This window comes from Aspergillus ruber (assembly GCF_000600275.1).
Source record: "Aspergillus ruber CBS 135680 unplaced genomic scaffold scaffold00004, whole genome shotgun sequence".
NCBI lineage: Eukaryota > Fungi > Ascomycota > Eurotiomycetes > Eurotiales > Aspergillaceae > Aspergillus > Aspergillus ruber.
This window is the reverse complement of record NW_024467300.1, coordinates 1,085,404-1,104,486: the sequence shown is the minus strand read 5'-3', so window position 1 is coordinate 1,104,486 and position 19,083 is coordinate 1,085,404. Positions and strand designations below refer to the sequence as shown.

At 49.5% G+C, this 19,083-nt stretch overlaps 9 protein-coding genes across 9 annotated transcripts; 2 read left to right on the top strand and 7 right to left on the bottom strand.

Moving 5' to 3' along the window:
• Positions 1 to 565: 565 nt before the first annotated feature.
• Positions 566 to 2,624, bottom strand: EURHEDRAFT_274947 (AGC family serine/threonine-protein kinase). Its single transcript, XM_040778174.1, has 2 exons — positions 2,566 to 2,624; positions 566 to 2,496 (listed from the first exon to the last, which is right to left on the bottom strand). Exon 2 carries the CDS (start codon positions 2,411 to 2,413, stop codon positions 719 to 721), a length of 1,695 nt encoding a protein of 564 aa, XP_040641936.1. The 5' UTR covers positions 2,414 to 2,496; positions 2,566 to 2,624; the 3' UTR covers positions 566 to 718.
• A 547-nt stretch (positions 2,625 to 3,171) lies between these two features.
• Positions 3,172 to 4,582, bottom strand: EURHEDRAFT_409583 (dihydroneopterin aldolase). Its single transcript, XM_040781114.1, has 2 exons — positions 3,552 to 4,582; positions 3,172 to 3,497 (listed from the first exon to the last, which is right to left on the bottom strand). Exons 1-2 carry the CDS (start codon positions 4,359 to 4,361, stop codon positions 3,318 to 3,320), a joined length of 990 nt encoding a protein of 329 aa, XP_040641935.1. The 5' UTR covers positions 4,362 to 4,582; the 3' UTR covers positions 3,172 to 3,317.
• A 50-nt stretch (positions 4,583 to 4,632) lies between these two features.
• On the bottom strand, positions 4,633 to 6,672 carry EURHEDRAFT_409582 (putative cyclin). The gene has a single exon (XM_040781113.1). The coding sequence runs from the start codon at positions 6,241 to 6,243 to the stop codon at positions 4,774 to 4,776; it is 1,470 nt and encodes a 489-aa protein (XP_040641934.1). The 5' UTR covers positions 6,244 to 6,672; the 3' UTR covers positions 4,633 to 4,773.
• A 126-nt stretch (positions 6,673 to 6,798) lies between these two features.
• On the bottom strand, positions 6,799 to 8,651 carry EURHEDRAFT_409581 (ELL-associated factor). The gene has a single exon (XM_040781112.1). The coding sequence runs from the start codon at positions 8,347 to 8,349 to the stop codon at positions 7,039 to 7,041; it is 1,311 nt and encodes a 436-aa protein (XP_040641933.1). The 5' UTR covers positions 8,350 to 8,651; the 3' UTR covers positions 6,799 to 7,038.
• Positions 8,353 to 10,540, bottom strand: EURHEDRAFT_409580 (Dor1-like family protein). Its single transcript, XM_040781111.1, has 2 exons — positions 8,538 to 10,540; positions 8,353 to 8,404 (listed from the first exon to the last, which is right to left on the bottom strand). The coding sequence occupies exon 1, from the start codon at positions 10,313 to 10,315 to the stop codon at positions 8,852 to 8,854; it is 1,464 nt and encodes a 487-aa protein (XP_040641932.1). The 5' UTR covers positions 10,316 to 10,540; the 3' UTR covers positions 8,353 to 8,404; positions 8,538 to 8,851.
• A 348-nt stretch (positions 10,541 to 10,888) lies between these two features.
• EURHEDRAFT_400382 (acid phosphatase DET1) lies at positions 10,889 to 12,595 on the top strand (the record flags this gene model as incomplete). The annotated part of the gene is made up of 2 exons (XM_040780010.1): positions 10,889 to 10,903; positions 10,958 to 12,595. The coding sequence occupies 2 exons, from the start codon at positions 10,889 to 10,891 to the stop codon at positions 12,593 to 12,595; spliced, it is 1,653 nt and encodes a 550-aa protein (XP_040641931.1).
• A 234-nt stretch (positions 12,596 to 12,829) lies between these two features.
• On the bottom strand, positions 12,830 to 13,683 carry EURHEDRAFT_274726 (uncharacterized protein). Its single transcript, XM_040778172.1, has one exon. The coding sequence runs from the start codon at positions 13,400 to 13,402 to the stop codon at positions 12,929 to 12,931; it is 474 nt and encodes a 157-aa protein (XP_040641930.1). The 5' UTR covers positions 13,403 to 13,683; the 3' UTR covers positions 12,830 to 12,928.
• On the bottom strand, positions 13,683 to 15,725 carry EURHEDRAFT_274842 (putative cyclin-like protein (Clg1)). The gene is made up of 3 exons (XM_040778173.1): positions 15,570 to 15,725; positions 14,922 to 15,494; positions 13,683 to 14,867 (listed from the first exon to the last, which is right to left on the bottom strand). The coding sequence occupies exons 2-3, from the start codon at positions 15,431 to 15,433 to the stop codon at positions 13,964 to 13,966; spliced, it is 1,416 nt and encodes a 471-aa protein (XP_040641929.1). The 5' UTR covers positions 15,434 to 15,494; positions 15,570 to 15,725; the 3' UTR covers positions 13,683 to 13,963.
• Positions 15,726 to 17,281: 1,556 nt separating this feature from the next.
• Positions 17,282 to 18,219, top strand: EURHEDRAFT_400380 (uncharacterized protein; the record flags this gene model as incomplete). Its single annotated transcript, XM_040780009.1, has 3 exons — positions 17,282 to 17,377; positions 17,423 to 17,543; positions 17,591 to 18,219. The coding sequence occupies 3 exons, from the start codon at positions 17,282 to 17,284 to the stop codon at positions 18,217 to 18,219; spliced, it is 846 nt and encodes a 281-aa protein (XP_040641928.1).
• Between the last annotated feature and the right edge of the window lie 864 nt (positions 18,220 to 19,083).

The window sequence follows — 19,083 nt, the reverse complement described above, 5'->3', positions numbered from 1 at the left end:
GTTGGCTGAACAAAAGAATGATTCACAACTCTGGATTGGATATTACGGAGAGGGTCCACTCAATGTCGACAGCCTGGAGAGACGGGATCTTACGTGGATACGATTTATGGGTCTCCGATTTGGAACTGGATTTACCTGGGTTCGACAGCTACAGATATGTACGGAGTATTTTCGACTTTCCAATGGATCAATTTACGTTGTCCCCTTGGTCTATAGTCGATTTATCTAGGGCCATTACCTAAGGAGGATGTGGCCGTGTATCCCAGTTGTATGTGATTGGCTTTGCTGTAATCAAGGGTTGGTAGATGGTTGCACTCTGTAGACAACGTAGCCGGGCGTTGCACCATGTAATAGCACTGACAATTATACCCTAGCAATCAACGACCACAACAAGCAAACAATGACATTTCAGATTCTATATCTGTACGAAGTAACAAGCCGGGCTACCGTGCTACTTATTGTCAACACATACCTTACCAACCAATTTTGTTTGGAATTCTCGTACGGGAGAACGAATAAGACCTGTCTATGTATGATGATAAAATGACTACGGAAAGCGAGATAAAAGTCGACAATTGTACCTGTATATATTCGCAACGAAGCAAGCTAGCAATCTAAGAATATATACGCGCCACTGTAGCGTACATCCCCAAGCGGCGACACAGATCCAAACTGTCTGTAAAGACATAACAACAACCCTCAACCCAAACACAGATAGTCAATACAACCCATGATCCAACAAACTACTCGACGCCACGAAACTAAACCCCCCAAACGGATCACTCTCCATCCCATCCGCCCGACCACCAGTACCAGTCGGAACGCTCCCCCGCTCATCAATCCCACTTCCTGTAATGAGCGGAAGACCCGTGAAATCCGCCGAAAAATTCTCCGCGAGCGCCGGGTCCGTGACAACGGGGCTAATAGGCGCCTGTACCTCACGGCTCTCGAGAGCCCTCCAGTCGATTTTGCGGAAGAAACGGTGTTTTTTGATCGTCTGCAAGTCTTTGGGCATGTGGTAGCCGAGGCGTTTGGAGGGTTCTTTGCGCATGAAGCGAGTGAGGAGGTCCTTGGCATCTGGGCCGAGGAAGTAGGGGAGAGAGAGTTTTTGCTTGAGGATTTTCTCCTGAAGTTTGGTGTTGTTATTTGCTTTGAAGGGTGGGGAGCCTGTCAGGAGGTCATAGCCTAGTGCGCCGAGCGACCACCAGTCGCATGCTTTGCCGTAGGATTTGCCCTGGATGACTTCCGGGGCCATGTACTCGATCGTGCCGAGGGAGGAGTTGCAACGGCCGTCTTCGTCGGCGGCGACGATCTTGCTGAGCCCGAAGTCTGTGAGAAGGAGGTGGCCTTCGCGGTCTAGGAGGCAGTTTTCGGGCTTGAGGTCGCGGTAGATGACGCCGACGTTTTGATGCAGGTGTTCTAGGGCAAGCACCATTTCGGCCATGTAGAAGGCCGCCATGTCTTCATCGAACATGCGCTCCATGGCGAGGTGGGTGAAGAGTTCGCCGCCTAGGGCGTATTCGAGGATAAGATAGAGCATTTCGTGATCTTGGAAGGCATAGTAGAGCTTGACTACAAAAGGGTGGCGGTTTACGCTTTCCAGGATCGTGCGCTCAGTTTTGGTTTGCTCCACGAGTTTTTTGTGCACAGTGATTGAAGCCTTGCGGAATTGCTTCTGTGCATAGAGCTTCCCCGTCAGTCTGTGGCGCACCAGCAACACAGTTCCGAAAGAGCCTTTTCCAAGGCAGAGCAATGGCTCAAAGTCGTCCGAAGCCATCTTCCTGCACAGCTGGTTGCGCATGCTTGCCGCAGGGTCACCCTGGCTCTCCTCCGCCTCAGCATCAGGGCTGACAAAGTCATGCTCCAGAGGCACCTCATAACTTGTAAGAACCTCCGTCTGGTCACTGTCCGAGCATACACTTGCATTACTCGGAGTCTCGGAGCAAACACTTGGCGCGCTCAGGCAGGAACGGTTATCAGAGATCTGCAGCGAGTCAAGCTGCGACTTCAACGCGCTGACACCACCGCAGCCTGTCGTTGGCTTCAAAACAGGACTCGCACCGTTTCGCGCAACAGAAGGCGATCGCAAACTCGGGGCTCTGGAGCTGGCAGCCGAGATATCTGACGCTTCGTCGCCAGAGCCAAGAGGCGTAAAACCGCGGACCGTCGACAGCGCAGCAGGGACAGCATCGCATGGCACCTTTTTCTTCTTCTTACGGCCGCCTCCATTTCCAGCCAATGGGTTCGCATTGATTGCGGGAATTGGAAATGGACAGACGTTGGTTTCTTTGTTGTTCGCCGGTTCGTGTTGCGAACTGGTCTCGTCCACGGCGAGCTGGTTGTCTACCTGGGGCGTAAAGACATCGCCGACGGAGAGATCGTCATGAACCGGGATCGACGAGGAATGCATCATGTCCGTAATACGTCAAAATCTTGCGGAAGTAATCAAGAAACAGGGTCGTTAACCAAAACTGCCTACATCCAGCTCAAGTCAATCTAAATAATCAAATCGTCAGCTATTTAGCTTCTTGGAGCTTATACAAAGGCAAGGCACCAGAAAAATACATCCAATCTCGTAAGTGATCTGACCTTATAGGGCGGCGCGTGAGAGCACCAGGTATACACCACACCCTGTATAAAGCAGTTTACCGTCCGCCCTTATTCAGGACGGACCAAGGACCCCTACAAGGACCCCTAGCCAAACCGAGTCGTCGTTCTCCGACGATCCGCGCAGCCAGGCGCCGTTGGACGAAATCCGGGTGTCAGTCAATGCGAATGCGTCCAAGGAGGAGACCACTGCGATCTGGTCGTTCGAACCCGAGTCAATGGCCTGGGGAATAGCGGTAGGGGAGGAGTTGGCCAGGCAGCCAACGGAGAGCAGCAAAGCGGATGATGGAACCGAAGGCGAAGACTGGCACATAGAGGAGTGGGTTGTGGAATGTCGTATTGGTATATGGTGTGCAGAGGAATATACCAGGGGTATATAGACGAGAAGAGCACAGATTCTCCAGAGAAGCTGGTGAGAAAGAGAAAGTCAAGGGTTTCTTCTTTTTAGATAATTCTTTGTGTTGCGGTCGACACCCGCCAATCAGGGGGCGTATAACCTCAGCTGGACTAAGCCTATTTGGGGAGTGAGGCTGTCACGTGTCTTGGCCATTGGACATATAATTCCTCATATTTATGCTTATTCAGGACAATCATTGGCTCATAAAAGGCAAGAAAGGAGTCAGATATAGGGATAAGAGTTGTGCGGTGATCACATGCAAGGGTTGATATATTTACTCCGTATTCCGTGGCCTCACTTTGTATACATCTAATCAACTCCTGAAAAATGCCTGAGAGCGTGTTACTTCTACCCCGGATCTCTCCACAAACGCCAGTGCACTAGGCTTTTCCACCTTGACTTTGACCCTCTCATTCCCAAAGTCCACCGTCACAATGCGCGCGATAAAAGTCGCCAGTGCTTCGACTGTCTGGAAAGCTGTGCCCTCAACTTGCTGTGACATCCGTTAGCAAAAGTTCAAATCCCAATACCAGGGCGAAAGACAAACCTCAGCAACACCCTTTGTCAACCCCTCCCAAGTCCCAACCACCTTCTCCCCCCAAGCCAAATGCCCCGGCCCCCTAAACTCCAAGGAAATAATAACTGCCTGCTTCTCAACCCTTTCATGCGAATTCACCCCCAAAATACAATAACATTTGATCCCTTCAATCCGAAACTCCTCCTCCACCACGACAGGATACCGTCCCGCATTAGCCGCCACAGCCTCAGCACCAGCCCCAGGCACACTATCCGGCTTATACCCCCAGGCCGTCACACTGCGGTACCTAACCCCCTCCTCGGCGCGTAAATGCGCCTTGGGCAAATGCAACCACACCTCGCACTGCCCGAACTGCCCATCAACAGGCTCCGAGGCAGGGCCATCGGTAGCCAAAGCCGCTCTCGCCTGCGCCTGCGATCCAGCCGACGACGAGGCACTACCTCGTCGCCCACCGTGGCCGGTCTGCGTATGCGACATGCGGCGAATCCCTGCGGAGGTCTCGTCGAGTAATTTCAATCCGCAGTTCGCGACGATAGCCGCGATCAGACGTACATCTTCCTTTCCGTCGCCGGTGCGGATGTCCTCGTCCAGGCGGCGGTAGAGTTTGCCGTAGTCCAGGGAGAGCGAGACGTCATCTGCAGCGGCTGCTGCGATGGCGGAGGAGTAGGAGAGTTTGAGGGATGCGGTGCAGGGTTGGGGTTTACCGGGGCGATGCCATGGATCTGGGGCTGCGGGGAGGGGGAGGTGGATGGAGCGGAGGCTGACGCTGTCGACGACGGCGGGGAGAGGGGGGGTTTGGACGTTGAGCTGGGTTGTCATTGTGGTGGTTTGCTTGTGAGATAAATTGGTGTGGTGTTAGTGAGAGTAGTCAAGTGTTTCTGTGCGTGAGTGGAGGCGGTGGTGTCGTCAATATAGGGTCATTGGCGGTTGAGATTGAGTTGGTCGAGATGGGTCTGACGTCGTCGATACGAAGTTACTTTGTCACGGCACAAATGACACTTTCAATTCTTTCAAATATGAATCCAGAAAAATCAAAGTGGGGGAGCGCGGGGTGAAACATTAGTGATAAGATGCGATAAGACAACGTCTACCGAGTTGTATTCACGCCGTACAAAGCGAGATTTATGAGCGAAGATTATTCTAGCAATAAATGGTAGAGTAAGGCAATCTAATATCTATAAGAAAAATAGAGAATAAAAAAAGCTATGCCAGTATATATGCTCTTAATGAATCAAAGCTCCCCCTCTTCACTCCCCTCAGCTTCTCCCTCTTCCTTTTCCTCCTCCGGCGGCGGCGGTGGAGGCGGAGGTGGTGGTGAATGACCCCGGTACGGATACTGCCTGTCCCTGTCGCGGTCCCTATCGCGATCGCGATCGCGGCCTCGATCTCGGTCATGATCACGATAACGGTCTTGAGATCGATCTCGAGATCCCGAGTACCGTCGGTATCTATCATCTGAGTGACGACGCTCCGAAGGTAAGTTCTGCTGCACGATGTGATCGATTCGTTGCTGGACGGGGTCTGTTTCGCCTTCTTCGGGTTGAGGTTGGGTATCTTTGTAGTCTTGCGAGGGTGGTGCTAAATGGCCATTCGTGTTCATACTCGTAGATCGGTACTGAGAGGATGGTTCTGTAAAAGATGATGATTGTTGTGTGTCAGGCTCCGGCTCGATCGTTCGCTGTCGTTTAGGGGGCTGTCCCCCGTTCATCGGAGCTGGACTGTGACCCTGGTCGATTTGAGAGTCTGACTCAGGTTCTCTTGACCGTTTCCTCCCCATACTCTCTTCATTCAAAGGGTTGGCGTCCGGCCGCAAAATCCTAGTCTTCTCAGTACCCTCCTCGAAAGCCGTAACGGGTATGGTCGGGTAGTACTGGCTATGTCTCTGCATGGCATTATTCTCATACAACTGCGCCATGCGCATACAAGCGCGCCGCACCTCCCCCAAATCAACATCCAACTGCACCCACCACGGCTGACCAGCGCCATCATCCTTGAACCCAAGATCGCAATGGCGGGCTGCAGCATATAGCGCTGCTGCTGCAATAGTCCGCGCGCTGAACTGTATCGCGAGCATCGTGAACATGGAGTCGTTAAGGAAGGCCCACGAGGCATTGCGGAGGTGTTTGTGGTCCTGGACGCCAAAGAAGCACATAAAGTCGTAAAGCTGGCGGTAGGGTTGTTCTAGTTGCAGGTCGAAGCACAGTGCTTCTAACAGTATATCTTCGTGGTGAAGGATCGTGTCGCGCCATCTCCAAAAGTCCTTGGACTGTTCATCCACGATCATGTTTGGTTGCTTGAGCGCGACCCGGCAGCATGAAATTATAATCTCCTTCATCCGCCGGACTGTTTCTTCAACCTTCATTGCGAGGAATAACGACGTAGCTGCGATGTTGTAAGGATGCGCCCCGGGGTGTCGCGGGGTGTCGACCATGCTATGCCGCATGAAGAAGCGGTGCATGTACACTGCTGCTGTTGCGAGAGTGGGCTGTGGTAGTCTTAACATCATACCGACCTGGGTGATAAAGTTTACGCCTTTGCTGCGGCTTTGGTTTTCCGTCTCGAATTTCATTCCGTCAAGTTGGGAGGGTGTTCGTGTGAGCTCTTCGTCTGTGAAGAACCATTGCGATTGCGACGCGAGGAGGATCGGATTCGATGGACATGGGACGGGCCGCTGGTCGGGGTGGGGACGAGACGACGCCATTGCGAAGGCGTTTCCTTAATTATCTGTATCCAAGCAGCAACCAGAGGTAGAACGTAAGTGTCAGTGCTTTTGCCTCGTTCGCGTCCGCTCGAAAAAAAAAGTATCAAACGCGCGTTTGATGGTGAGGAAGTGGAAGGCGCTCGTTCCGTTTCCCTCCTCAACACTAAGACAATATATATTATCCCTTAAATTATATCAAGTAAACATGCTGGCCTTTCATTGCATCATGACCGGAGCTCGCGTCAGTGCCAGTCGCACACGACTGGTTCTTCTTAATCGTCGGAGGTCAGGATAGGTCGGACGAAGGCGGAGGGAAAAGCCGACGCGAAACTGCGGATACGCGAATCAAATGTGATTAGAAGTAGCTATAGATAGAAAAATATGTAGATTTAAAGATAGATTGGTCGATTTGTCGCGGAAGAGTTTGTTTGTCCAGTGGTGCTTTGCCAGTCTTTTGGCGAGGTCGAATGCGAGATGTCGGTTCGGAGAATTCTATTTTCCGATATAGTTCTTGCGATTTGATGAATACGGAGCACTAAATAAAAAGTATATATTCAACAGTATATTATTCAAGATCAGTAGAATAGGTACAGCATAATATAAAGTGGTATCATATGCCAGCGGATATCCTGACGCATCTATGCGCCATCCGCGGTCCAAACTCCGAATGGCGCCGTTGTTCATATATACTGTTGGTACAGTGAGGAACAAGAAGAAAATGAGATGCAAGGACATGGCTCGGAACCCAAAAAAAAAAAAAAACAACAGGCATTTCCATAGCGAATTATACACGGCTTACTCCTCCTCACTGACCTCGCTTTCATCGTCGCTGTGAGCGTGATATTGCTGCGATGCCGGTTGACTGTAACTATGCACGTTTTGTTCTTCCATTGCACTTTCTTCAAAAGCGGCTTCCATTTCTGCTGCCAGAGCATCGTCATCTTCAACTTCCTCTTCCTGAGCCGGCTCAGGTGCAGCCTGCTGCGCAGGAGCGGTATGTCCAGCAGGAGATGGTAGTCTGAGATCTTCCATCTCTTCACCGTCTTCATCGTCTTCTGCGCCATTCGAAGGCGTACCATTCGAAGAGAAATGAGCTGGATTGATATTGAAGGCAGGACGAGACGGAGGCGGCGACCCCATATCGATAATCAAATCTCCATCGATAATGATATTAGAACCTGGCGACGGAATAGCCTTATGCGATTCCAGGGCAGCAGTTCCTGTATCAGAAGGTGTTGATTTTGATTCGGGCTCTCCGAACTCCTCCACTTCGATTTTGGCCTCGGGCTTGGGGCTTGGCTCCGGCGGTGGTGGCTCTTTCTTCTTGGTAGGTTCTGCCTTCGCCGTAAGTTCTGTTTTCTTCTTCGCTGGCTCGGTCTTCTTTTGTTGGGGAGGATTGGTCAGGGTGTTTGGTCGCGGCCTAGGGCTCGGGGCACGTTTGGCAGGTGCAGGTATCGACAGAGTATCGGGTTTGCTTATAACCTGGGGCTCTGGGGTAATCCGATCAAACGAAGACTTTTCTTTTTCATCGTCCTCATCACCGGCCTTGGGAAGGAAGTGTCGGAAATCGTAGGGATTGCTTTCATCCGCAGGGCCATCTTCATCCTCGTCGACACTTTCAGGCACCTGCTCATCCCCCGACACTTGTTGATCCTCCTGTAGAGTCCTGAGCTGTTCATATTGTTCCAGTACCTGTTTTTCTGTCTTCGCTGGGGCCGATCGAAGGTTGAAATTCAACCTTGTTACGACAGGCTCCAGGACGAACGCTTTGCGATCCGAATCGAACACCAGAACATAGTCTTCCACTTCAGACTCCTGTATCGGATCCACACTACCTTCATACAAATACGTCAATGTATTGCTCTCCGTGCTCTGCGGCTTGTCGGTGATGGTGAGATTATAAAGATCATTGGATTGCGATGAACGGGTGACCGTCGATCGCTGCTGTGGAGTCGCGGATTTGGTCTTGTAGTTGTAATTGAAATTGATTAATCGTGATTGTGAGAAGTTGTCTTGTCCGGTTAATCTGCCACCCAGAAGCACTGGGTATTCGGCCTGTTTCGTTGGGTCGATCATACCGCCGGTCGGTATGGCGGAGGTGGCCATTGAGGCGGTTTTAGGACGAACTCGTAGAGGATAGGAGGAAAAGGAGGATTAAGGTCTTGGAATCGTAGTCAGGGTAATATTTCTTCTATATAATCCGTGGCGACTAGGAGGGCCGACAGACTAGTCGGTAGCATGCAAGGAGAGACGTCACACGAGGAGAAGACGGAGACCGGAGGAACGAAACTGACCACAAGATGAAAGAATACACATAACAAAAGACCACAAACAAGGGCGCAAAGCTACTCTAACATAGCATCGGCCAAGGTCTGTCCTCAGCAGCCTTGTCTCCGGACGTTGGTGAGATGAAAGAAAGAAGAGGAGAAAAGAGAGGGAATGACGGCGGTCGGTCCAGACAACGCTGAATGATCACTCCCGCCACTAGTACCTCATATGGTTAGCGCCCCCGAGGCTATGATTCCCCGTTTTAGAAACCGATAATCAGATTGTGCTGTGCTATTATATCGTGTCATTATACATATAAAATATCAATCCATTGTAAGCATCAGTGGACGGGAGATGCAGATCGCAAAGTTCCTCCAGGGGACCCTGCAGTGGAGTTCCCGCCGGTCAGCTGCTCTAGGCGCCCTGCCAGAGCCCTATGCTTTCTCATCACTTCTTCCCATTCGTAGACAATACTATCTTCCTCATTCTCGTCCTCAGTATCGGTCAACTCCGTCAGAATCATACTGAAATCTCCTCCAAGGCGCCCCAGACTAGCCGCGCAGTACAAGACCTGAGTTAGAAGACTTTCCCGTGTAGTCTTGTTCTGAATATTTGGTAGATATGTACGTAATGTGTCCGTTAGCAGTTGAACGAGATGCATTGGAAAGGTGGACAACGCTGATGGAAGGCATTGTAAAGGATCCCCGGGGCGCGATTGTCGCGACGATGCCATTTTCGCCCGCGCATCGAGTCCTCGTAAGCCCGCGGTGGCCAGGTCAGGTTCGGATTGGTCGGGAATGAATATGTTTTTATACAAAGAGACAATCGCAAAGCTCTGCTCACGGAAGATCTCAATATATCGTTTCAAAAAACGTTCTGTCTGCTGGCCCTGGCCACCTTGCTTGTCTGCATTGCGTGTTCGGCGTTGCGTTTCTTGATCTGCGAGTTCTCGTAAGGGATCCAAGGCCTCTAAAGTCGATACCAAGTTTGCTAGTCTGCAGGTCAAGAAAAGAGCACCCAGCGCCCCCTCACTTGAGCCATTTTCTCCTTCGCTGTGCAGATTCTCCAATTCTGGCGCTACCCGTCGCAGCCAACCCACTGTCCGCATGGCAGCTGCAAGCCGAAGATTCTGTGCTCGCAAGCTTGTGATAAGGTTTGTCGTCATCTCTTTCATTGCATCCTCGGCCTGAACAGCCACATCTTTCACCAGAGGGGAATCCGGATATAGAGTTTGCAATCGCTTAATATGTGTGTAGAGGTCCAACGCAGACGAATATGTTGTAGACGATGAAGCACCTGCAGTTCCCGATGCTGCAGCTGCCGACACAGCCGTTGATAGTAATGTGGGTAACTCTAAGATATCCGAGAGACGGTCAACGTTCCTCGCCAGCTGCATCGCCTTCTTCCGCCGCGTGAGCGCAACATTCTCTGCCGTACGACTATATTTCGTCGAGAACTGGACTGCCTCTTCATCGAGTTTTGGAATTGCAGCTTGGAGCCGTCGTGATTCGCGTGTGAGCTCGGGGATCGAGGTACGAAGATTTGAGAGGTTATCGGCAGAGGTGATGAAGACTTTATGGGAGCGATTGGACAAAGCCTGGAGGGAGAGGAGCGTTGAGTGGGAGGACTGAGCTAGCGATTGTGTTTCTGTCGTCGCCAAGGATTCAAGGGAGAGTGTAGTCAATCGGTTCAGGTATCGAGATGTAGTCGCATCTTGTTCGGGGGCGCGGGGCCGGGATAAAGTTGTTGTCGGACTTGTCGAAGCCAAATGCGGAGTCAGTAGTTCGTACAAGGAGTCATCCATTGTGTGCACTCTCTTCTCCCTCCTGTATGTTTCTTTATGACGTCAAAAATAATTGGTGGTGGTATCTGGGGCTGGTCGATTGAAACGGGCCAGATTGGAGCTTCCGCCTTGCGATAGATTACGTACGGCGGTCGTTGCGGCCATTGGTGCAGTACCTCCGAAGTTAGTAGTGATGAACAAAATTCCCAGTAGACATACTTTCCAACATTCAATTTGAGGATATACCAGGTACAGAATTAAAGATACATTATTAGAACAGGTCTCCTGCTCGGGTTACCAAGTTATTTCTAGCCTCAACCGCATTCTCGAATAGGTAACCTGGAGAAAACGTTGCTTTGTAATGCGCCCAATCGGGATGGCCTCAGATCACGGGCGGTGCTAACCCAATTCAGTAATTGTCAGGTACCTTCAGTCGTTTGGCCTCATCGATTTCTTTTCTTCGTCTCCTGCTTTGTTTCTTTCGCGTGGCCACCGATACTCTTCAAAAGGAAGAGCAGAAAAATACTACAGTGGATGTTCTGAGGGAGCTCCTCTATAATAGAATTTGACCCCATTTCAAGTCTGATATCAACCATGGGCAAGCCACGGGTGAGTTCGGGCTCCTATCTCTGGCTAAATCCCAACTAACACATCTCTCGATAGATGATCATTTTGATCCGCCATGCTCAGTCCGAGGGAAACAAGAATCGAGAAATCCACCAGACCGTCCCCGATCACCGGGTAAACCTCACGCCCGAAGGGCATCGACAAGCCCATGAGGCAGGTTCCAGACTACGCGAACTTCTGCGACCAGATGATACGCTACACTTCTTCACGTCACCCTACCGTCGAACGAGAGAGACCACGGAAGGATTGATGAGCTCTTTAACCTCCGATGACCCTTCTCCGTCGCCGTTCCCGAGACACACCATCAAGGTGTACGAAGAGCCCCGACTGCGTGAGCAGGATTTTGGTAACTTCCAGCCATGTTCGGCAGAGATGGAGCGAATGTGGTTAGAAAGAGCGGACTATGGACACTTTTTCTACCGGATACCTAACGGCGAGTCTGCGGCGGATGCGTATGACCGAGTGAGCGGATTCAACGAGTCTCTTTGGCGGCTATTTGGGGAGGATGATTTCGCTAGCGTTTGCGTATTGGTCACCCATGGTCTCATGACCCGAGTATTCCTCATGAAGTGGTATCACTGGAGCGTTGAATACTTCGAAGACCTTCGCAACATCAACCACTGTGAGTTTGTGATTCTGAAGCTCAACCCGGACAACGGGAAGTATGTGCTGCAGAATAATCTGCGCACATGGTCTGAGATGAAAAAGGAAAAGGAGTTGGAAATACATCAAGAACGAGCTTCCAAGGGACTTGGCCCTGCACCTATTTCATCGGAACCACCTGTTCCCGCCAGACGCAGATGGGGTGGCTGTCCTGACGGATGTAATCACGGTATTCGCAGGAGGACTTCTACACGAAACCCACGGCCAAACGGAGCAGATGCAATGCGTCATGATCATCACGAAATCCACAAAAAGATTCCCGACACGAACGCCCTTGACCCAGCCCAGGAGGCTACTGCGAAAGTTGAGCAATTAAAAGCAGCAGAACACCCTCCAGACGCGACAAACCCTGACTCCGACAATGACAATGACAACGGCCATGAAAGCCACACAACCTCCAACCCCAAATCAACCACTACCACCAACCCCGAAAACCAACGACCTAGCCTCTCACACTTCCATCAAGACAGCGAAGACAGCCTCCTTGACCGCCAACGCCACAATCTAGCCCTCCTCCGCCTGGGAGGCCGCGATGGCGGCGGCTCAATGAGCGGTTTCAACAGCCTCAACCCATCCGAGGATGAGCGCGAAGAACCCACCCCTCTAAAGATCCTCCCTCGACAGATCTCCCACCAAGCCAGACCATCTCAGGACATCGGAAACGACGGCGACGATGAAGGGAGTGAAAGCAAGCCGGGACTACAACGCTTGCGTCGTGCCCGCTCGCATAACCACCACCACCATCACCATCACAATCACTTCATTTCCAACATCAACAAGCGCAATTTAGCTGTGAGAATAGGCGACACCCTCGGTGACCGGGATCCTGAGACAGATGACACGGATCATCTACCTAATGGCCGAGAAACATCCCTCGAGCCTGAACCGGAGCCGGAGGGAGAACCGGAAAATACGACTACGGATGAGCGGATTCAAGAACAAGAGAACGAAGACGATACCTTCGAAGCCGAGCGACGCAGGGACCAGAGTATTCGGGGAAGTGTTTATTGATAGCTTGGCGTTTTATACTGCATTTTCCGTACATACCTGCTTCTAAGTTCGATCTAATTATTAATGACTGACGACACGAATGCAAAGATATTTGACGTTTTCAATAAAAGGGTGTATCCCGTTGATTACTCTGGCTTAAATTACCCAGGGGCGTTGATCTTCTGGTATACGTACGGAGTATACGTCGACTGATTTATCTCAAACCATTGCCAATCTCTACTTTCTACGCAAACAAAATATGGCTCTAGCAAATCACAATGTAGCATGTTTTCAATCTAATATAATCTATCATTTCATGAGAGCAAGCAAACGAATGTATAGTATTAGGGTTAATCAACAAATAACAAGCAAAACAATAGCTTTGTCAACTTGTTTAATCAAACCAAGCAACATGGGAACATAACAAAAGATGAAACAGGGTATCAAGGAGCAGGTAACAGGTAACAGTCTGGATATTAGCCAAGCGTCTTTACTATAGAAATCAAGGAACAAAATGATGGGACCACAGTGTGAAAGGAAATAATTGTTCTTCCTTTGTTTTTTTTTTTTTTTTTTTTTTTTTTTTTTTTTTGCTTGGTTTCTATAATGAACAGATGAATGGACAAGATCAAAAGGTATTAACGCCATGGCACTGGAAAATGTATAATTGAAGAAGTATAGTACCAATGGGATGGAGGTCAAAGAATCTATCAGGAAGGAAACTGTCAGGCGGAAAGCCAAATCCAGGGTTATGAGAATTAAAAAAAAAAAAAAAAAAAAAAAAAAGCAAAAAAGAAGAATGGAAACAGGTAAAATCGTGATCGTCATAATTGCGCTCCCAGGAAAGGCCCCAAGGGTCCGAAGAGGCGCTTCCGGAAAACAGGACACGAACGGAACCTGCGAAGAAGAAACAGAATTCGGATCGAGTCGGGGGAAGAAAAGAAGAATGACATGAAAGCCATATCATAAACACATGGAGAAGAGCTGCGGCAGGCTTTGCGTGAATCCCGCTGAACGGGAACGAAACACAAAAAAAAGGGGGAGAAAAAAAAAAGTGTTTTTTTTTTCTTTTTCCTTCTTTTTTTTTTTTCTCTTTTGTCAATTTTCGCTTCGCGGACATTGCCAAAAACACACAAGAATACTTTTGTCGGCCGACGCGGAGAGGCGCGTTGGAAACCGTAAATGGAGCAAAAATGCGGAAATAGTCACAGAAACGGTAATTGAACAAGAAAATCGGTATCATCGAAGCGCAGACAATAGAGGACAAGAAAAAGCATAACCGAGATATCGAAAGAATTTTAGTTTCAGATAGAAAAGAATAAACGAAGAAAGCACGATCAGCAATGAAGTTTACCGTTGTAAGCGGTAAGCTATCAAAGAAGCAACATGTTAAGCCATAATCGGCTGCATTGCGCCAAAGGCGTTGGAGAACATGTACTGATCCATTTGCTTGGCACAGTACATGCAAGCGCAGGATGAACCGTGTCCAGTCCACACGCTCTGAGCAAACGGCAAACCGTAGGAAGGTGTATGATGATAGGACGGGACTTGCGATCGCGACGTCGACGGTGGCAGATACGATTGTTGAGGCGGCATCCACGCGCGCGAGTACGGAGCATTCGTGTATGCCCAAGGGTTGGCGGAGTAGTAATCAGGCGTAGTCGGGCCACTCTGAGGAGCAGATGGCGGCGAATACTCCGATGCCGTCGGGTTGAGCCACGAGTTTTCGAGAGGCGAGCGCCGCTGGTATTGTGGGGGAATAGGACCTTCGGGCGACATGAGAGGCTGTTTGTTGCTGCTGCTGCTACGGCTGCTATTGTGGCTGACCATGGGGCCACGAGTGATATTGGTGTCAATGGGTGCCAGAACGGTACGCGACTCCTGAGCGCGAACGGCTGCTTTGGCACGCCATGTTTTCCAATGCAAAAGCCACGAGTCGAATCCATCTTGCTTGTCGTGGATCCGGTCATGGATCTTCCACTCGAACGCAAAAAGCCAGTCGAGTTCCATAGAGTTCAGCTCCGCCACGGGAATGTTGCTCACCTCGGCCCACGATTTGTTCTGGAAGGTATTGTCATCCAAAAACTTGCTTCCCAGCAATAGCGCAACAGTGAGCATGCGGTAAACCTGGCCACTGCCTGCCGCGTAGACCTTCTTGGCAGAGAGCATGCGCATTCTGCAGGCCAAGTAATAAAGTCCCAAAAGGATGGTGGAGCTGGGAAGACGGGTCGAGGACAAGATCTGATAGACGTATTTCCGAAATTGAGGTGGGACCGAGGTTCCTGGGCAGACGCTTCGAGCGAAGTCAATATCAGATAGGTTGATCTTGGTGATGTACAAATCATACATTCCCTGGGCCATCTCAGCCACAAAGTCGGACATCTGGTCCATCTCGTAGTCCAAATAGGCGGCGACACCTCCAGTGGGCTTTTCCTCCTTCCCCAGTCGGTCCGAGGGCGCCATCATGTCTTGTCGACCGTACTGCTGCGAGATCGCGTTCTCCATCGGCGGGAGCTGGACGTTGTTCCGGATGGGGGGCAGCACGTTGGCGGTGGCCATCGGACCGAACATGGACTGGGAGAACTGGGGGGCCATCGCGGGATGGACAGCGGCAGTGGCGGAGGCCAGATCTCTGGGATGGGCGGACTGCGCGTGCAGGTTCATCGGACCGGTTTTCGCATAACCGGTAGACTGAGAGTACTGTTCGATGAACTCACAACCGTTCTGAGAGTAACGGGGTGGGAACGCAGACTGTCCGACCACGTAGAAAGGAGGTTCATTTTCCATTCCAGCACCACTGAGGATGTGAGGAGGAGTAGGGGGCAGGCCCTGGAGGCCCGGGGCGAAGAACGACGGCATAATGGCGAGGGAGGGGGAGATCGCCAGTTCAGGACGGGGCGGTAGACGGATTCTAATAGAGCTTTTCTTTCGTAAGTATATTGAAACAATTGCAATTGGAGGGATGATAAAAAAAAAAAAAAGAAAGAGTACCAACCGTCTACACGTCCGCCAGGCCCTGATCCTGGGAGGAGGGAAGAGCGTTGCTCAATGAGCCGCGACTCTGTCTCTTTTCCAGTGAATGTCTCTTTAACCGAAAAACATATGGGGATGAAGAATTCAACCACACAGATCGACTGAAGACGACGACGCAAAGGAAAAAAACAAAAAACAAAATATAAAGAGTGAAAGTAGCGGTCGGAGGCAAGAAGCGTTTCTTTTTTTTATTTTTTTTTTAAAAAAAAATTGATTTAGCGTATGCGAGAAGCTGCGTGTGGCTCTCAAACGGCGATCGTTTGGCGCGATTGGTGTGCCCTTGCCGACTTTTTCTTTTTATAACCGACGCGTATGGACGGAGGGCGGACGGACGGTCAGCGAACTCGAAGACAATTGGCGACGGTGAGAGACACGAAAGAAGCAAATTCGTGGCAACTGGAAGTAAAAGGGAGATAAGACGAGAATAGATTGGTGTTGTTTTGTGCTGTTCTATTGCTCGCATCAACCAGTGTGTTGAGGTTGGTGAAAACCCCCGACCACGACAGGCAACGACACTTAGTGAAAAGCTCGTTGAGTGCGGGAAAGGAAGAGAGGCGGAGAGAAGAGGAGAGAGAGAGGAAGGAGATGAAAGAAGAGGCAATACTCCGTCTAAGTGAAGAAGACGAAGAAATGAAGAAAAAAAGGGTTGGAGAGAAAAGAGAGGAAGAGGAGGGTTGGAGAAGAGGAAGAAAAGAAGAGGATGGAAGGAAAAGTGGAGGAGAACGAAAAAGAAAGGAGAAACGGTTGTGATGCTGTATCGGCATTACAGGGGTAATTACGGTATGCAGCGCCTTACTAATTCACATTACTCTGTATTAGTCTTTAATTGACAGTACCCTAGTACTCCATCTATTATCTAGATATTATTATGATTGTGTATTCGCACAGAATTTATTATAAACATCTTCAGTACTGTCAAGTACAAATAAAATACACACCCGTACCGAACCAAACCAGCAAATCCGGCCCAATCAGTCTGGACCCTCGCTTTTTTTTTTTTTTCTTTTAGTCGCCACAACAGCGGCTCTAACAGACATGGTCCTACAGGCCAAGAAGACAAAAAAAAAAAAAACAGTACATAGCATCACATTACATTACTATTAATTCTATTAGTAGTAAATAATATCTTCATGTCTGACTCTCTGACTCCAAACAATTGGAATTTATGGCTGTGCTATTATTGCCCCTTCACACCGCCCTCGACTATGATTCTAGCCCCAATCACGTGGCTGTCACATGTGATGACAGGCGACAGTGTACTTGTATAATATATATAGTATAGTAGAGATAGGCATAACAGTGATTGAATGCCTGTTTTGTCCTCCGCTTGCTACTTGCTTACTTCTACTTCACCAGGAACGCTGAGCGGATCTTGGCCATAACATAACCAACAATCTAATACGAGAACCAACTGAACATTAACACCATGTCTTACAGCTATCCCCAAATACCCCAATCAATGTTAGACTAGAACAGAGACCTCGACAAAGATCTATCTGCCGTACAATACAGTATTTCGTGTGAGAAAGACCCTCTTCACCCTAGCTGTCCTCGACCAATCTATATCAGTCAACAAGAAATCAACAGAACGAGGAACTCCTCAAGTCTGCCGTACGCGCATCCCAGGAAGGACATATGAGCCCTGAGAACGAACAGCTTGTTAAGAAAACCACCATGCATTTTCAAAAACAACAACAACAACAACAACAACAACAACAACAACAAAAAAAAAAAAAGAAAACCCTACGTGTCTGTGAAAAAGGACTCAATGTAAGCTTATATGGCTTGTATGGTGGACAAACAACACTACCATAGCCCCAACCCATATCGCAGGAAGAGAACTACACATTGTATCCAGATTCCGCAGGTGTTGGTCTGACGGGGCCATGCTGCTGGATCCCATTGCAAGGCGCATCAATCCCAGAAGATATCTATTGTGAGAAGATCTTGGCACCATACGGCACAAGTTTCCGTCTGAAATAGGCATCCGCATCCTGACCTCGGGATTCGCACTTCTAGTCTACCACAACGTTGATGATATACGCACGGGCTGGAATGGTGGCGTGCCAGAATCCCTTGGAGGAATGTGTGTCGGGTATATGGTCAAAACGCTCAATCCATCAGTTGCTAACAAGCAGGATACCGGGTACTACCTTGTAGCACTCGAACATATGGTTGGAAAACCTCTTGCCCGTTTCCGGTTACCTGAGGAGTACAGTGAACTAACGGACGTGAATGTAGCTAACGAATGGGCTTCATACAAAAATGCCCTCGACAGACCCAACCATGCACCAGAGAAAATGCAAAAAGCCGTCGTCAAAGGTGTGGAATACCGTTGGAATAAACCTGACCGATCTCGCTCATCTAGCGCAAGTCTACTCTGGAGGACGAGCCATGAACCGTTGCCATCTGTCGCATGTGCGCAGCCCAGTAGTATTCTGTGCCTTGGAAAACCAGGTGAAGCCGACATGAGGCCAGTTGGCTTTCAGAACTACGAGTTTCCAATTGGCAAGTGGCCTTTGCGTGGTGATAAACAGCGATCAAAACCAACCGGTAGCACCAATGCTGGTTTTTTCTTCCCACTGATGTCAGAAATACAGAAGTCGTGCTAGAGTTGACGGAAAGACTGAAAACGCTCTGATTTTACTGTATTGCTTGGAGGTTTCATGCTTCTACCAACTCTTAGTCCTAATTTCCAATCAGTTAACACTCCATGCACAAATCACTCAATAGGGCTGAAAAAGTAATAACTATTCGTATCGACTAAAAATGAGTCACTCAGCTCAGGCGAACAAATACACTAATTCCTACCCGATCCCCCATCCAGCTGCATACATACACAAGCAAAGCTAGAAAACAACAGTTGGATGATATACAAACACGTCAATCCGTCAGCAGGTACCAATGTACCTACTACTGCATACTCACTAAGCTAGAAAATTATTATTACACCGAGGACCGTATAGGGTGCTTGCAGTGTAAGTAGAGAAAGTGGGGGAGTCATTCCCAATCAGCAAACACAGGAATATTCCTCCGGACTCCGTGCTCTAGTTCAAGAATGACAATGGCATGGATTTGACTTGATTCATAATCAATGATACGTACCCGACCTCAACTCCAACCCCGCCAACATGTTGCACTGTACTGCATGCACAGGCACTAAGTGGGTTGGATGAATGGATGGCCTGCGGCATATACTTGTACGTTGTACTGCTGTTCAAGTACCCCTCATTTTCAACTCTCTCGATTCTTGTTTTTCTTTGCTTTTTTCTAGTCTGTTGCCACCCTACATAAGAAAATAGTTCGCGGTACGCCCATACCTCGTGCTCGTGTCTAACCGCTCGTGTCAGATCCTGGTGATGACATTGGCAACGACAACGGTAATCTGTAAGACTGTGTGACTGTAACTGTGGCTGTTACTGTCATCGGTTATCGTCGGTTTTCTAAACCCCAAATGCCCTGCGGCACCAAGCAAG

Coding starts and splice junctions, on each gene's coding strand:
- EURHEDRAFT_274726 (XM_040778172.1), bottom strand. CDS start 13,402: ATGACGATCACGATTTTACCTGTTTCCATTCTTCTTTTTTGCTTTTTT.
- EURHEDRAFT_409583 (XM_040781114.1), bottom strand. CDS start 4,361: ATGACAACCCAGCTCAACGTCCAAACCCCCCCTCTCCCCGCCGTCGTC. Junction 3,498..3,551: donor TGACAAAGGGTGTTGCTGAG/GTTTGTCTTTCG, acceptor CGGATGTCACAG/CAAGTTGAGGGCACAGCTTT.
- EURHEDRAFT_409582 (XM_040781113.1), bottom strand. CDS start 6,243: ATGGCGTCGTCTCGTCCCCACCCCGACCAGCGGCCCGTCCCATGTCCA.
- EURHEDRAFT_274842 (XM_040778173.1), bottom strand. CDS start 15,433: ATGCCGTCGTTCTTCGCCCCGGGCCTCCAGGGCCTGCCCCCTACTCCT. Junction 14,868..14,921: donor GCTGAGATGGCCCAGGGAAT/GTATGATTTGTA, acceptor CTTCGCTCGAAG/CGTCTGCCCAGGAACCTCGG.
- EURHEDRAFT_409581 (XM_040781112.1), bottom strand. CDS start 8,349: ATGGCCACCTCCGCCATACCGACCGGCGGTATGATCGACCCAACGAAA.
- EURHEDRAFT_409580 (XM_040781111.1), bottom strand. CDS start 10,315: ATGGATGACTCCTTGTACGAACTACTGACTCCGCATTTGGCTTCGACA.
- EURHEDRAFT_274947 (XM_040778174.1), bottom strand. CDS start 2,413: ATGATGCATTCCTCGTCGATCCCGGTTCATGACGATCTCTCCGTCGGC.